The 17,895-nt window shown below is 39.4% G+C and overlaps 1 protein-coding gene across 12 annotated transcripts in view; it reads right to left on the reverse strand.

The window, feature by feature from the left end:
• Positions 1 to 17,895, reverse strand: part of AGTPBP1 (ATP/GTP binding carboxypeptidase 1) — a 226,964-nt gene that overhangs the window by 180,647 nt on the left and 28,422 nt on the right. For 2 of the 12 annotated variants that reach the window (XM_056805978.1, XM_056805967.1), the window contains exon 1: positions 8,284 to 8,490. The exons of 1 other annotated variant lie outside the window; for it this stretch is intronic. Coding sequence is in view for 1 of the 11 variants with exons in the window: in XM_056805980.1 (XP_056661958.1) it covers positions 7,942 to 7,986; positions 8,634 to 8,752 (164 nt within the window). In the remaining 10 variants the exon portion in view is untranslated. 9 more of the 12 variants (XM_056805980.1, XM_056805965.1, XM_056805966.1 and 6 more) reach the window with 9 other exon arrangements.

Here is a 17,895-nt window from a genome sequence, read left to right on the forward strand (position 1 = left end):
AATTCAGAATCTAAAAAACTAAATAAAAACACTATTTACCTATACCTTTTTTAAAAGTTCCTTATGGATAAAAATTTAACAAAAAATGAAAATGGGGGGCAGCTGGGTGGCTCAGTGGCTTAAGAGCCAGGCCTAGAGACAGGAGGTCCCAGTTTCAAATGTGGCCTCAGATACTTCCTAGCTGTATGACTCTGGGCAAGTCACTTAACTCTCATTGCCTAATCCTTACCACTCTTCTGCCTTGGAACCAATACACAATATTGATTCTAAGATGGAAGGTAAAGGTTTAAGAAAAATGAAAAATGTCTTTTAAAATCTGGATACTATATTTTAAACATCTCAATACTATATTTTATAAATCTTGAAAACTTACTACTATTGGATGTTTAGCCATTTTTACCGAGACTCAAAAATTAGTTGTCAGTTTGTCATTGACAACTAGAGCCAAAGTATTCTATTTTTAGTATAATACAGAAAAGGTACCAATGACACTTTGTCAAAAACAGAAAGGAAACTATAATTTTAGTTTCCAGGGTATACTTTGGGTTTTATTAAAGAGACATTATTCATTTTACAAAGTCTGACTTCAGTTCCTGTCTCTTCAATAGCTGAACAGTCTAGGATTAGATACAAGGGCTCAAGTTCATGCATGTGAATGAATGCCAGTTCTTCACCCCAAACTTCCAGGTATCAAAGTACTTTGTTACCTTAACTGGTTTTTTAGTCTTTATGATTACTTTAAGTCTTTTTTATAAACCTGAAAGACCCCTGACATTCAATACTGAAAGACATTTCATCACTATAAATACAGCGTTATGTCCAATGTCTTTAAGCAAACAGAAGAGAAAGAGGCCATACTTTTAGAACCCTGAAAGCCTGGACATGCCATTTTTTCACAATCCAAGTTTCCTTCTATCTTCCCTGAACCCCTGAAATCTGTGCTTGATCTATATAAACTACTAAAATCTGGCTTAGCCCCCGTCCCCTGAACAAATCTACTTCTGTCTCTCACATGCCCTAAAAGCTTTCTAGGCCTGTCCCCTGATAGGCTCCAAGGTCCACACAATTTCACCAGTACAGCAGTTGACAACCCCCAGCTATGCTCAAACTATACAGCAACCAAACCTTTGCATAAAGTTCCAGCTAGTTTCCTTTAAATACTTTCAACAGGCCCTGTCCCTCCCCATCCATCTTCACCTCTAGTTCTAGGATAATCTGTCCCTTCAGAAACCAGACTCAATCATTTTTCCCTAGGCCAAAAAATCTAGATCCGCTGCCTCCCAGATGCCAGAAAGGCTTATAGAAGGAAGCTCATTCTCTACCCTTAACAGCAGTTCAGTTCCCCCTCCCCAAAGCCACAGCTGAACCTCTTCCCTCCCTAAGATGGTAGGACCTGATCATTTGGCCCTTTAAAGTCCAAAAAAATGCTCAATTAGCTCCTTCGATCACCATGGTACAGTGTGAGGAGCACACAAAGATTTGAGTTTGAGAAAAAAATCATGGTACAAAAATATACAAATGACAAGGTAAATTTACTTAATTATTTCTGAACTTCAATTTCTTCATCTGTAAACAGTTTTTGTAAAAATTCTTATTCTACCTAACACTTCCTGAATATCTGCTACTAAACTAACTTAGTACTGGGATCTGCCAGATTTCTGGGGCATTTACCTCTATGCATTTAGTAACTTCCCTGGCACCTGAAAATCAGTCTACTGCCTGTTGCCACAACATAATATGCCAACTACCAATAGTCTTCCTCAGGGACAATTGCTCAAATATTTTTAGATTTGTCCCCATAGATCTGAGTCCTGGCTATCCTCAGTCTGACCTGTCTCACTATCCATCACACCCAAGTATTGACACCACCAACTAAAATGGGCCTAAGAAGCAGGGATAGAGGTTCTGGGAAGATGTAAATAGATGAGAGTACAAAAATGAATAGCAGCAGAATGGAATTTATCTCCTCCTACTCTATTCCTTCCCCTTCTCTGTCCCATTCCCTTTCTCCTCTTTTACCATCTAGAAGAAGGAAATTAAAATAGCAATATGTAACCCCTGATTTTGGTAGGATGGTGTCCAACCTACCTTTCCAGTCTTATTATAACTCATTCTCCTTCATGAACTTTATGGTTCAGTCAAGCTGGCCTGGTTGCTGTTTCTTACTTATGATCCTCCATTTCTCTTCTTGGCTTTGCATAGAATAATCACTATGGAATGTATTCCCTTCTCCCTCTTTACTTTTACCTCTTAAGAATCACTTTCTAGTTTCCTTAAAAGCTCAGCATAAGCACCACCTTCTACTGATCCTTTCCTGATCTCTTCTGTTGCTAAAATCTTCCCAGAAAAAAATTACCTTATGCACATAGCAAAATGCCTGGCACCGCTGACTGACTTGTTCATCCTGTCCTCCATCTCCTCCCTTTCTACCACACACCTAGCAACTAGACAGTATAAACAAGGTAAAAACTGGTAATAAGTTTTTTTCAAGGGTCAATTCCAAGCAGTAGCTATGATCTGCAATGTGACCCAAACAAAACAAAACAAAGAAATATATGCTTGTTTTCAATATTGCCCCAGAGAAGGCTAAATTGAAAGGAGATTCTTCATAGATGAGGTCCTCCAGATGCTCTTGCTGCAAAAGATACTATGCTAATTGCATCAACCCCAGGAACACTGAAAAGCTTCCTGGATAAGATCCATAATCATTTAGAGCTTAACTTAACCAACTACAGGAAGGGGGAAAAAGTGGATGAAGAATGCCTATTGCCCAAGCTATCATGTACAGTAGGATGTACAATCTATAGAGCTCATCTATATAAGTATCTTGGATAGACACTGCAAATGTACAAAAAGTTAAACCCAGAACTGAACTGGAAGAGGAAAGCAAGCTGAATTGCAATTAGTAAATTTCAAAGTTAGTTTAATACCCCCAAGCCACTCCCTAAAAGAGCCCTATCTTTTTTAATTGCAATATTCTTACAATGATGTCATATGGTTATGAGTCATGGAACACAACAGTCCCTGGAGACATGAAACTGAGTATCACTTAAAAGGCAGGAGACAGGTTCATTGGAGATATAAGAAAGAAATCACTAAAAACAATGGAAAAAGAAAGAGAATTCATTTTTTTAAGTTGCTTGGCTGGGGCTGCTATTCCTATTGTAGTGATTTCCTAAGTTGGTAATTACAAGCCAGTCAATGTGGCTGTTATATGGCTGTAAGTAGAAAAAAATTCTTAGCAATCATTAGCTTTTAATGATTAATGCCTTCTTCATTCTTAGGGCAATCTTAACAAATACTTTATAAACACTATGGTCTTTTTTTCAAACAGGCAGAAGATGCTAGCAAACTATGAACTATGGGCATCAGTTTCACCACAAAAATGTGGGTAATAAAGAAAGAGAATAGTCCAGATAAACAAATCTTTCTGAACTTTTCCCTCTTCATATGCAAAGTCCCAAATGGTTCACATTTCTTAGAATAATAAAATCTAGGCAGAAATTCATATTTCTTTTATTCATTAATCTTTTTTAAATCTGCTAGGATTAACAATTATCTAAAAATAAAGACTCTTATTTTTTATGAACCCATGCTACAATTAAAAACTAAATATTGTTCCAAATGACCAAAAGAAACATACATAAAAAACAATTGTGAGGTTTCACCTTAGAGCCAATAAATTCAAAGTTTCAATTCAAAATTCAAAATAGTGTAAAAGAGACTATAAAACATGGACATACTAACAAGCTTTTGGTGGGGTTGTATACTGGTCCAATCATCAATTGGAGAATGGACAAAGTGTTCCATGAATGAAATGGGATAGTACTATATGGCAAGAAATGATTTGAATTCAGAAAAGCATGTGAAAACTTACATGGGCTTATGAAAAGTAAAGTAATAGAACCAAAAAAATAATATACACAGTGACTACAACAATGTAAATGGAAAATTCAAAACCTCTCTAATAAAAATAACTCATCTTTATCCCAAAGAAAATCTAAGACAATGCATTTCCTCCTTTCTTTTCAGAGGTAGAGAACTGTTTCATATACTGTCAGGCTCTGTTAATGTTATTTAGTTTTGCTGAACTGTTTTTTCCTATTTTTATTCTTTGTTATAGGGATAGGCTATAAGGATATATAGGATGGCTAGCTGAAAAGGAGCATATTTTTTAGAAAATACAGTTATATATAAAAAAAAAAGATAAAAACAAAAATTAAAAAAAAACAAATGTCCACTTCTCCAAAAATAGGCCTTAATATATAATGTTTAAGTCTAGAAATGCCATCCTTAAAAATTTATTATAAAAATGTTGTCATTTTTAAAGAGGCCTAAATATTATCAGCTATTAACTTCAATTGACAACTTAGAGTTATAATATTTTCTCTAAGATTTATAAAAGTACTCTTTTTATTCTCAGATGTAGCCCAAAAAACAACTTGGATTCTTTCTCAAATAAAAATAGGTAATCTTTCCCCCAAAGCTATTTAAGACTAGTTTATCCCTAATATGAAGCAGGGCTGGACAAATGATATGGGTACAGAGACTCAACAGATTTAAAGATCATGAGTCTAGCCTTTATTATGCTTTCTCAAAATATCAAATATTCATAAAAATACATGCTTTTAAGTTTAAGTGATTTTGATAATCTACCATTATGAACTATCAATACCACATCTTCCCTTCTTCACTGGCACAGAGGATGGAAGTGTGACTAAAATAAGAAATTTAGACTTTCCATAAATGACTTTTTAAAATATTTTTTCCCAAACATGAAAACCTGAAAGAAGGGCATAAAGTTTTGTATTCTTATTCATCCCCTTTCCTCCTCAAAAAAAAAAAGTTGTGTGGCAATCCTACTAATGAGAGAATTAGAATTGGTCACTCCCAAACATAAGAGAAAAAGGAACAAATGAAAGTATTTAAAAAATATCTTGGGCTAATATAAGCCATAACTGATAACAAACTAACTTTTTAGTCATATATATTAGGGGGAAAAAAGTTAATTTCTTTTATCAGAAATGAGTTGTCAACAAGATTAATAAATTGTGCAAAGGCAGGTTTTTCTACCTTGTGGAAACTCCTTAGCAATCTAAGTATTTTCTATATGAAGTCTTTCCTGATGCCTCTAGCAGCTAGTATCCTCTCCCCAGTTACTCTTTATCTATCTTGTTATCCTCCTATATACATGTATGCTGTTTCTTCTAAGAAAATAGAAGCTTCTTAAGGTCAAAGACTAGTTCTCCTTTGTCTTTTTATCTCCAGCAAGGTAGCTGGCACACAGCACTTTATAAATGCTTTTTTGACTAAGAGGATCACTGGTCCAAGAATATTCTAAACATGAAAATAGCTTATCAGGATAATACTTTTGATTGAAGAACATAACACAACCATGGAAATAATTACCTTTTCACAACAGGTAACTAAAATAGCAATCACTGCTAACATCAGGGAGACAGTCCAAGGCTCTGTCAGTACTAAAGGAACATAGCACTCCAACAGCATCCTCACTACTGTCACTACTGACTATAGCTATCTAATTAAAGTAGACTTAGTTGTATCCAATGTAGAGCAGTGAGACTCAGCTCTACTGCAGACCCAGGGAGATTCAACTGAGCCATAATGTTGAGTTGAAATGCATTACCAGACCATGGTTTACCAAAAGTTTATTCTAAGCCACATGGCCTTTTGGAATAGCTCCAAGTATTAGTTAGTATGGGCAGCAAGGTGGATCAGTGGACAGAGTGCTAGGCCTGGTGAAGGAAAGACCTTTTCCTGAGTTCAAATCTAGCTTCAGACACACTTACTAGCTGTCATCCTGAACAAATTACTTTAACCCCATTTGACTCAGTTTCCTCGTCTGCAAAATGAGCTAGAGAAGGAAATTGAAAACCACTTCAGTATCTTTGCAAATAAAACCCTATAAAGAGGTCACAAAGACTCAGACATGACTGAAAAATAACTAAATAAATTAGTATACTGAAGGCATTGCAGAAAGTATAGCTTCCAATACTCATAAAGCTAACCCTAAAAAATGTTTGTAGTGTTCAGGGCAGTGACCCAGATCCCAAAGGATGTCTTCCCCAAACTGTGAACACTGCTCACTTGAGCCACTGACAGGTCTATTACTAAACACTTTTCAACTTTTGGGACCTGTCAGAAAGAATGGCTCTTTAGAGGTTTAATCATGGAACAAGTGGGCAAAATTTTGAATAGTGACTGCCAACAGTTCACATTGAGATAGCTGACTTAAGGGCATGTATAATGTATATAGTATCTCCCCCACAACAACCCTGTGAAGTGGCAAATACAAGTATTCTTGGGCCAGATCAAAAAACAAGCTCAGAGAGCTTAAAAGACTTAGCCATAGTCACAGACCTTTTTATAATGGGTACAAAATTACTAGAATTGATTTAGTATATTACTAAACAATTATAATCCATTCAATATTAAGTGATCCTGTTTTAATAATCTGCTTATTACCTTAAAATAGATTATCAAATCAAAATGTCTCCTAATTACAAGCTATATTAAAGACTTAAGGCTATACTTAGCATGTCCTCATGAAGGTAAACAATTTGAGCTTCTGATAAACCATTTTCAAGGAAATACTTTTTTTCAGTTTTTAAAAATACAGTCTGAGAAATCACAAATTTTTTTATATCTTCAACATTAGAAGAAATACAGGGTGTCCCAAAAGTCTCAGTGCCATTTCAAACTAGTAAAACTGCACTATGAAAAAACTAACTTAAAGTTAACTTTTGAAAAGTACTCAAGCACAGATGATGTAAACAAACTAATTAATCATTTTTTATTTATTTTACTAAGCATAAATTTCCAAATGTCTTGGTACAAAAGAAAATTTGCAAAAAAGAATAAATGTGTCTACATTTAAGTGGTAATACAGTCTAACATTCAAATATCAAATCTACCCAATTTAATCTTTACAAATAAAAGATTGTCTCTGAATGGAAAAACTGGCATTTGATTAAAAATGAATGACTTAAAATTGCTGAATAACTTCACTTTACAAACACGCCCAAAATTGTATCCAATACAGTACAATATTATCTGCAATTGTCATTCTGTATTAGGTCATGGACAGTGCTGGATCATAAACCTTCTTTGTCAAACAGTATTAGAAAAATGGGGAGGGGGATAAGAAATGGATTTTAGCAATACTCATGAAAACAAGATATGTCACACATCATGGCTTTAATAAAGAAAAAGACACCAAAGGCCATCTAGTTCAACTGTCTCCTTTTAAGGATGAGGAAACTGAGGCCTAGGAGATTAAGACTTATCCAAGGTCACCCACATAGTAAGAGTTAGAGGCAGGATTCGAATCCTGGTTCCCCTGGTCTCTAGAGTCAGTGTTCATTCCTATGTACATTCCCACGAAATGCCAATCCACACGAGAAGTCACAGAAAGGCCACTCATCAATACAAACACTAATGCATGCCTAACACAATGAAAGGGACACACCCGAGACTGAAACACGGAGCACAGCTGTTTATAAACACACACACACAGAGACAGACACCAAGCTCCCGTAGCTCCTCAATGCTCGACTTACAATTTTCTCGAAAGTAACTTGGGAGGAGAGTAGAAAAAGTATGCACTGTCATCTAGGGTGAACTGATGATTGCTGATTGCTCAAGCCAAAACCACAAGGTGACAAGTAGTAAACAGAACACTTGCTTCCCCATAAACCCACCGGGAAAAAGTATAAACAACATCTTGGAGCTTACACATTTCTCCTCCTCTTCTTACTCCGAATCCCAATCCCAAATTGCCTAAAGCAGGTTTCCAGGAGGAATGGGATATAGTAGCTAGACTAGGGGCTGACGAAGCATGAGGGACTGGAGAGAGATCAGTCCTTAAGCCCCAAAGCTCTTCTCGCAAAGCTCAGACGAAGCTCCAACCTGCAGTGCAACAGCGAGACGGGAGCGATGTAGATGCCCCTCACCGCTGCCTCCCCCCTTATTCCTCTCGGACAATCCTAAACCGCCCATGCACGGAAGAGGGAGGGAGAAAAAGCGAGGAGGGTAAAGAAAAACAGAAGACCCAATACTTCAGAGGCTACCTCTAATAAACTGGGATCCCCCGGCCTACCAAGGCTCCCCGTCCTCCTCAAATAAAAATACTGCGCACCGCCCCCCCTTCCCCGGCAAGAAAAAAAAAAGAAAAAAAGAAAAAACCCAGCCACGTTCTTGACAGCCCGAGCCCTGTGTGGCTACCGGTGCAGGGAGGAATAGAGGGCTGGGGGTCTCACCCACCACCTTGGGCCGCCCAGATTCTTTCTTCCTCCCTCCTCCTCTTCTCCACAACAACACCGAGACCCTCCTCCCCGGGCATCTGCTGCCTCCCGCGCCCGCACAGCCGCCTGTGGAGGCTTCACGCCGGGCCGCCCCAGGGCCCGTCCAGCCCCCGGAGCCGAGCCGGGGTGGAGAAACCCAGGCGACGCCGCCGCCGCCGCAGAGCTAGGGGCGGGGAGGGGAGCGAAGCGGACACCTCCTCTTACCGGCTCTGGGCGGGGAGAGGGACGGGCCTGGGAGGAAGGGCGGCCTCCAGCTCCAGCTCTGGCTCCGGCTTAGGCGGATCAGGCGGCGGAGGCGGCGGCTGGGGCTGCTTTTTCCGGGGGGCCCCGCGGGTCACTCGCCGCCAGCCGCCCGGTGTTTTCATACAAACCCCGGCAGCAGGCGAGGAGGAGGAGGCGGCGGCGGCGGTAGCGGAACCTGTCCGCATCCCGGGCAACGTCACCGCGCCGCCCCGCCCCGCCCCCACCCGGCTCCCCGCCCCCCTCCCAGCTCCTCTCAGGCTAGGGGAACACGCGCCGCCCCACCCCCACTCCTTCCCAGCCCCTCGCAGGCCTAGGGAATATTCACTACCCCCACACGACCCCGCCCTTCCCTACCCCTTGCAGTGGGCGGGAGGAGCACATGCCGCCCCGCCCCACCCCACCCTCTTCTCTACCTACTCTCGGGGAAGGGGAGCACGCGCGCTGTCACTGCGTCGCCCCGCCCCCAGCCGGCTTACCACTCTATCGCCCTTTCCCTGTCAGCTTGAGGGCTAGGGAGGAAAGACTCGGGCAGAGTGTGAAGGGCGGAGGAGGAATGTTAGATGGCTAAGAGGCAAAAGAGGCAACGAGAATAGTGAAAGCCTGGGCCCCGCAATGCCGAGCCCCCTCTCCAGCCCCACCCCCTTCCCCGCCATCCTTACCCAGCTCCAGGGACCGGCGCCGAGAGGCGCGAACTGCCAACTGATGGCACGCGCTGCTCTTCTCCCTACTACCTTTACAGGCTCGCGGGGATCTCTTTTGCCTTTCTTCAGCTCACCTTTGCATTCATGTGCTAAATGCTGCTGGTAACCCCGCTAAGTGTTCCCAGGATCAGCCAGCATTCTTTTTCATGGGTCCAACCCTACTGGTCATCATCCCACCCGCCACCCACCCAAAAGCGCGGAATTCATTATACCTGGGCTTCTTTAATCCCAATTAAGTGCAAAGAACTGTCACCTTTAATAGTGGCAAAAGTCAATACTGTCTGATACCCAGGGAGGTTTAAAACATAAAAAGAGGAAACAATAGGAGCAGATATACAAACCACGGGTAGAGGTTTGTTTGTTTGTTTGTTTGTTTTTGTGTGTGGATTTTGCATATCTGCAAAATGCAAATTGTGATTTCCTTCAGACGTAGGTTTGACTAAGAGAGTCTAAGAGATTTTTTTTTCCCATTTCCCCATATTCTGTGAATCTGTTAAAAGCAGTCATGTAGGAAGAAGCCTGTTCTAAGAAACTCTGAAGGGACATTATGAAATTACTCCTTGCTGCCAAACTTCTGAGAATATAGAAACCCATTGTTGCACCATATAGAAGAGGAGTGCTGTGTTGTTGTTGAGTTGGTTTTCTTTTTAATTAATGACTTCAAACAAATGAAATATTGTTGTAACAAATCATTAACAAATCTTCTTTGCCTTATTAGAATGTCTTAACAGGGAACGCCTGGTGAATCGATCAACAAGCATTTAATAAACACCTACTATATGCCAGGTACTGTGCTAGGTGCTGGAGATACACATTTTTAAAATTAAGTAGTCCCTACCCCGAAGAAATTTACATTCCATTTTGGGGAGACAATATATATTTACCAATAAACACGATATACTGTACAAAATAAATGCTGGTCTGTAGAACTACAAAAACCAGATAGAGTCCATTTTAAAAAATGGTTTATCGTTCACGGTGGAAAAGGAAGGAAGGATCTCCTGGAACAAATGTTCTTTTGTTTGTCTATAAAAAAAATTTCATCGTTAAGAAATTAGCATTGTTTTCTAGACTAGAATAATGAGTTCTATGAAGGATGTGTCCATTCAAATTGTTCAATACATGTTTGAGAAGGAACATGTTCATGGAAATGACAAAAAGTTGAAGGTTGTTTTTTTTTTCCCCTATTCCTAAAATGGTATAATGGAAAGAGCACCAAATTTGGAAATTTGAAGACCTGAGAATCAATCACAACTCAACCATTCACTAGCTAAGTAGCAATGAATTTCACCTTTTCATGGGCTGTCCCATATGCCTAGAATATGACCTCCTCAACACCTGGCTTCCTTCAAGAAACAGCTAAAATCTCAACTTCTGCAGGAGGCCTTTCCAGATCTCCCCCTCCCAGCTTCTAGTACTGCTCTTCTGAAATTACCTTTCATTTAGACTATATCTTTTATATATAATTTTGTGCATTTTGTCTTACCCGTTAGAATGTGAGTTCTTTGAGGGCAGAAACTGTGTCTTTGTCTTTCTTTGTATTTCCTCTGTTTAGCACAGTGCCTGGCACTTATTGTTCATCCTTTACTTTTCAAGAGGACTAATGACATCCCAAGGATGATGTCTTTGCTTTCAAGTGAATTGGATTTAAGTGAGGCAAAAGTTACACAAAGTAGTAGACTACCTTGGCATCTTCAATGTCTGTCAAAGCTCTGAGTGCTCCACAATGCATACTTCTTCCATCTTCATGGACCTTGGAACAAATTGTTCTCATCTGACCATTTCACCAAGGGAAGTCTTCACATGCTTGGGGGTAGACATCCTTAATAACACCTCAATGGGTTTGAGTCCTATTAGTTATCCTCAACCTAGATTAGCCCATCTGCTGAGACAATTTTATCATGGTGTGACTGCTGCACATGCTGTATAGCTTCTTGGACCCACAAGTGAGAATGTGACAGGTGGACACCATAAGTGAACACTATAGGTGTATTAACAGCCATGAAAAGAAGTGGCAAGCCCTCACACCAAACTCTCATACCTATTCCTCACAATCCCCTATAATCTGGTTTCTACCCACACAAGTCTATTGGTCCTGTGCTCTCCATGATCATCCTATCACAATCATCACCTCTTCATAGTCATGACTAATAACCTTTTATGAATCCTCATCCTGCTTAAGCTTTGAATAACATTTGACATTGTTGACCACCTGACCTCCTTGATATTCTTTCTTCTCTTGGCTTCTATAAGACTGCTTTCTCCTGATTCTTCTCTGATCTTCCTGCTCCACAATCAGTCAACATCTGTTAAGCACCTATTCTGTGCCAAGCGTTCTGCTTAGCACTGATACAAAAGATAACAAGATGGTCTCAGCCCTCAGGGAACTTGCAATTTAATGATTAACACAATGTGTATGTGTGTGTGTGTGTCTAAACTATAAGGAATAGAATACAGGGCAGGAGCTTTGATGGGGGATAAAGCATGTAAATATGAAGATCCAGGGCAAATAGTGATGAGTTTTTAGCAGGAAGAAGGGAAAAGAGCATGGAGACCCTTAAAGTGAAGGATGAGAAGACACCAAATACAATTGTTGTAACTTTTATAATTATGCCTAAAGCTGAGTCAAGATACCTATATATAGGTGTGTATATAATGTGTATTTTACATATGTATGTACCAAGGGACATCATGTGGCAGAAATAGGGAGGCAGAAATAGTTATCACATCTCTAGTATCTCTTCTCTCCACCCTTCTCCAAGGGAATCTTTAATTCCTACTAGAGAAGCAAGAAGGTAGGAGTCAAAGACTGGTCACCACTTTGCTCTCCTCAGAGAATTAGGGTAAAAGGTAGAAATATATCTATCTGTTCCCTTAAGGAACAGTCAAGGGGATGTAATTTTAAGGTTAAAGCTAACCTCCTAATCATTGTTTTTTAAGACAGAAAGGGAGGGCCATAAACTTCATATCCAAAGTTTGACTCCCTTCCCATCAAATACCAGCTATAAAATGAATATGCATAGCAAATAGCAAGGAAATGTATCTATCCAGGTCAATTGCAAAACAAATCAGAGAAAGTATGAATATGAAAATGTATATCAGATAATATAGATTAAATGATCTCTCCTTCTGAGAATAAGTTAACTTAGTTTAACTGCAAGAGAGTTCCAGATTTCTCTCAAAGGAAAATTTCCAGAAGTCAATAGTGTAGCAAGCTGTAAACAGGGACCCAATCAAAATTCTACATGTTGACTTCTCAGAATCTTTTCTTCCCCTCATCCACCTGAAAAGAACTTGGCATTGTAAATCTTCTCTCCTGAACTTAAAACCAGAACAACTCAAAGAACTGAAGAGATAAATGTGCTCTCCTGCTTTCACCCATTCTACCTTGCCCCCCATACACAGGTAAGAAACATTAATCCCCATCAATGGAGAGAGAATTCTATACCAACGGGTTTTGGGGCCTGGGTTACATATACTTTTGAAAAACAAGTATGAAAAGATTCCTTTCCAACAAAAAAGAAAAATATTAATTCCCATTGACATTGTGTTTGGTATTACTGATCAATGAGAAAACTTGAATGTATAGACAGGCTTAGTAGTACAAATTTCTTTCCTATCTGAATTAACTTCGGTTTATTACAGTGTTAACCAACAGAATATAACTGGAAAATAGAAAAGATGAAGACAAGATCTGTTCTTCTTGTAAGGCAGAAAGCAGACAGTAGCTAAAAGAAAAGAGAAACTCTAGGAGAATCTTGAATACAAAAGCCACTGAAAAGCCAGATCACATCATACTCACACAACATGGATGATCTGATCCTTTAGGTCAATTTCAGCTACTTCTAAGAAAGCAATTAAATTCAGTTAACTGGGAGTTTGTAAAAAGTCTGTTCTTTATGTGCAGACTGCTTAGACATTGAAAGCCATTTCCCCTGAAAGAAAAATTCCTTTTATGGATTACTCTAAATTTTTTGGCATATGAGCATGAGTGTTATAGGAGAAATACTACAATAATAATTTTTCAGGTAGCATGCTCTGAATTTTTCCAGTCTCCTTTAAGAAAGCTAATTAAGCAAATTATTATAACAATTTTTTAAAACATGAACAAGGCAAAAAAAGGCTGCTTTAACTTTTGTATCATATAACTTCACTCACTTCTCTATATAAAGAACATTCTTAATCAAAAAATCCAATTCCTAAAAAGTTAGATGAAAGTGGACCAAATTTAGAAAATAACTGCATGATACTCCCACCTCTCAGTACCCAGAAAGGACCACTGCTAAAGTCATTCCAATTTATTTATACTTTTCCAAACTATTCCACTTTACCCTTTTATCCAGTTAACATCCTCTTTTCTCTCTATATTGATCTCATCAGCTTCTAGTGGTTCAATTATCATCTCCTGAAGATGAATTACTTCATTATCTAAATATCTCTTGAATTCCAGTCCTATCATTACCAATTGCCTGCTATATCTGGGCCATTTCCATCTGGATGTCTCATAAGTATCTCAAATTCAACACATCTGAAACAGAATTCATTATTTTCCCACAAAAATCCACCCTTCTTTCTAATTTCTCTTTTTCTGTCAAGGATACCACCATCCTTTCAATCATTCACAATCATAACCCTAAAGTCATCCTTAACTATGTACTCTAGCTAATTCCCAACTATTTAATCAGTTACCAAATCTTATCTATCCCATCTTCAAAATAAATCAATTAATCAACCAACAAACATTTTTAAGTACTTACTATATGCTTAAACTGTATTAAACTGTATTATGTGCTGAAGTTACAAAGAAAGGCAAAAAACACAAAAATATTTCTCAACCCTATCCCCTTCTCCCCACTCATACAACCAACACCTTTGTTCAAATCCTCATCACCTCTTACCTGGACTATTTCAAATAGTTTCCTAAGTGACCCCCTCCTTCCACTTTTTCCCCTCTCCAATCCAAACAGTTGACAAATTAATTTTCCAAAAACACTAGTCTGATTATATCACTCCCTTTGCTAAGGAAGCTTCAGTTAGTCCCTGTTGTCTCTAGTAAAATGCGGATTCATTTCTTGGTCAAGTCCATCACAACCTGGCCCCAGCCTATTTTTCTTTTCTAGTTTCACATTATTACCCCTCTAACATTCTACATTCCAGAAAAACTGGTTTATTTGTTCCCATTCCCAGCATTCTGTCTCTTGCCTCAATGCCTTTGTATAGGGTGTCCCAATGCCTGGAATTCTCTACCTCCTCACTTTTGATTCTTGGAATCTCTTAGTGCTTCCAGGGCTTTGCTCAAATATCTCTCCCTACATTAGGTCTTTCATAAATCCCTCAGTTGGGTGCAGCTGGGTTGCTCAGTGGATTGAGAGCCAGGCCTAGAGATGGGAGATCCTAGTTTCAAATCTGGCCTCAGACACTTCCCATCTGTGTGACCTTGGGCAAGTCACTTGACCCCCATTTCCTAGCCCTTACCACTCTTCTGCCTTGGAACCAATACTAAGTATTGATTCTAAGACAGAAGGTAAGGGTTTAAAAAAAATAAATCAATAAATCCCTCAGATGTTCATTATCTCACCCACTCCCTATTTTTTTTTAAACTTTCCATCAGACTTAAAATAAAGTATGTATTAGTTCTAAGGCAGAAGAATAGTAAGGGCTAGGCAATGGGTGTTAAGTGACTTGCTCTGGGTCACACAGCTAGGAAGTATCTGAGGCCAGATTTGAACCCAGGGCCTCCTGTCTCTAGGCCTGGCTCTCAAACTACTGAGCCACTTCACTGTTCCCCCCCACCCAATTACTTTTTATTGTATATTTTCATATTTACATAGCATACGAGATAGAGAGCTTATTTCAGTACCAGTAATAACTGAGTTATAGTTCTGCCTCTGATATATACTGGCATTGTGATACTAGGCAAGTAATTTATCTTCTCAGTGAACTAGGTAACTCTCTAAAACTTTAAGTTAGGGGGAAAAAAAGGTGTCAACTATATTGGTAGAAGATGTTTCCTCATAAAAGGAATTTCCTATGCCAATGAAGTTATAAAGTCCAGTTTCTATCATCCCTATATGTGCAGATGTTTGTTTTTTTTTCCTCCTCAACTGGGTTTTGAGGAATCCAAGGTTTGCTCCTGTTCCATGAGAACTCACCCAATAGAAGTCCCAGGCTGACCCCAGTTCAGACTGACTAAAAGACCTTAAAGTACTTAATGAGGGGGCAGCTGGGTGGCTCAGTGGGTTGAGAGCCAGGCCTAGAGATGGGAGGTCCTAGGTTCAAATCTGACCTCATACACTTCCCAACAAGACCCTGAGCTAGTTACTTAACCCCCATTGCCTACCCCTTACCACTCTTCTGCCACACAGTATTGGCTCCAAGACAGAAGGTAAGGGTTTAAAAAAAAAAACCTTGATTCCAGTTTAGGTGGGATCTAGTAGACCCAATCAAATGTTAAGTACCCTTTTTGTCTTCGAAGTTTCTCCCATTATATCAGAGTCCTCTCCCAGGTAGCCCAGCCTGTTGGCTGAACCCTTTCCTTTTGTATCCATTGTAAAGCATAAGCCTCTCCCTGATAATCCTGTCTTGGACTTATAGCCCTGGTAAAGTCAATCAATAATACTTCCCAGTCCTTAGTTCCCCAAAAGGTATATAAGTTCCCAGGTTCTATTGTTCTTTGGAGAACCATCTTGCATTTTGATTCTTCCAGAGATATTATTCCCAGAGCCCCAGAGTTTCTACTGTGTAGTATTTGGAGCTTGGCTCAGTGTAGCAGCCGGTCATTATGGACCTATCTCTTTCCTTATTAAAGATTTGGTTTTGCTGACTAGTAGTTCTACATTTTTCCAAATTGATACCTTCTTCACCTTTTTATGATATAAGCTCTTTGATGGCAGGAACTATTTTGGCATTGCTTGGCACATTTTCAGTGATTAATAGAAGCTCATTGAATTGAATTGAATTTTCTTTTTTTAAGGCCCTCTTTAGAGAGCTGTCCAGCAGTCTCTCTGAGGGTCCAGAGTTTATTTTGTCCAGGTGTGATGATTTTGGTCAAATAATGGAGTGAGAAGCACTACATGTTCAGTCCTATGTGCATAGGCATCACATAGTGTTCTGCCATGGCATGAGGTTGGTTTATTTTATAGGTTCAGTGAGTACACGCTTTTATGGCACACAATCAATTTTCTACCATGTTTCCATAGAACTTAACAACAAACATGAAGCCTAAGGAGATAGTCAACAAAACATTGTTGCTATGACAGAAATAGATGAATGACAATAACAGGGTGATTTGGAGGTTAGTCCTTCTTGACCTAGGGGATGACCAGTTAGGAGAATCATTGTTACTTTTGGTCAGCTTTTACAATGAATCACAATTACTTAGGCAATGGATAACAAAACATTTCATAGCTTGGTACATGGTTAGAGGGAAATTTAATGACAGACCAGATTTGGAGTTTTCCTCAATTTCCAAGTCACATTTTTTCTTGGGTTTCACTGGGGTACTTGGAGATGTTGCTCTGGCTATTGCAACATAACAAACCATTGAAGTATGTCCTGTTGACCTGGGCTTGAAGGTGATTGATGTTCTTGCCTGGCTTGTAATGGGAGTGAATGTAACTCTGTGGAGAGGGAAAGGAGAGGGGTAATGGGTAATGACCTTTAAGTTTTAATTCTGTGAATGTAATCGTTTAGGGTAATAATGGGGGGGGGGGGGGATTAAAGTGGGATATATGTGTATTAACCCTATAAGTATTTACTCTCATATTATTTCTCCTGTATTGGGGAGAGAACAATAATCATAACAATTTCATTAGAGAGATAAGTCATATAGAGGGGGGTTCCATGGGTGCCTTATTTTTCCAGAAAGTAGCTTTGCAACTCTGGAACTCACATGTGACCATGTCAGACATTATGAGCTTGATGGCTTCGCACAGCCCTCCAAAGACTCAGTCATGTACCTCTACTTCTAAATCTACCTGTCATAATCCTAAAAACTTCTTGAGAAGACTAAATGCATCCCTGCATCCCTACAAACACTGCTTCCCTATCACAAATTTCAAATACTTCTTTCTTCTTGACCAAACCCTGTCTGCATTGCTTTTCCTGTCACAACTATAAAATATCTTCACATTTCTTTAGCCTAGGTCCTAGATCCATCATCCTGACTTTCAGACTTAGTTGGCTAGATTCAATTAAATGTTTTTTAATACCATGTCCCTGCATATGACCATATTTTAAATTAAACCATATTATGCAATCCTGAAACATGATACTGTGAATTTTAGATTTTCTACACCCTGATTAGTTTTCAAAATCCTAACAAACAGGAATGTCTACACCCCTACTTAAGGATTAAGTGTTGAGGAGGATGGCCTATGACCAACATGTGCTAGCAAGTGGCAAATAAGAAACAACTGACAGACCCCCCTGGGCTGTCCTAAATCAAGCTTAAGCTACCATTGGTACATGTGAGATGCAGGAAGTGATGTAAAAAAAGAGTCTATATATTTTGTGTCTCTTCCTCTCTCTGGCCCTTTTTGCGGAGACGTGGCTCTGTCTTTTGCAGAGATGTGGCTCTTGCTCTTTCGCGGGATATGGCTTTGGCTCTCTCATGGAGATGTGGCTCT

The sequence above is a fragment of the Monodelphis domestica genome, chromosome 7, assembly GCF_027887165.1.
Source record: "Monodelphis domestica isolate mMonDom1 chromosome 7, mMonDom1.pri, whole genome shotgun sequence".
Lineage (NCBI taxonomy): Eukaryota > Metazoa > Chordata > Mammalia > Didelphimorphia > Didelphidae > Monodelphis > Monodelphis domestica.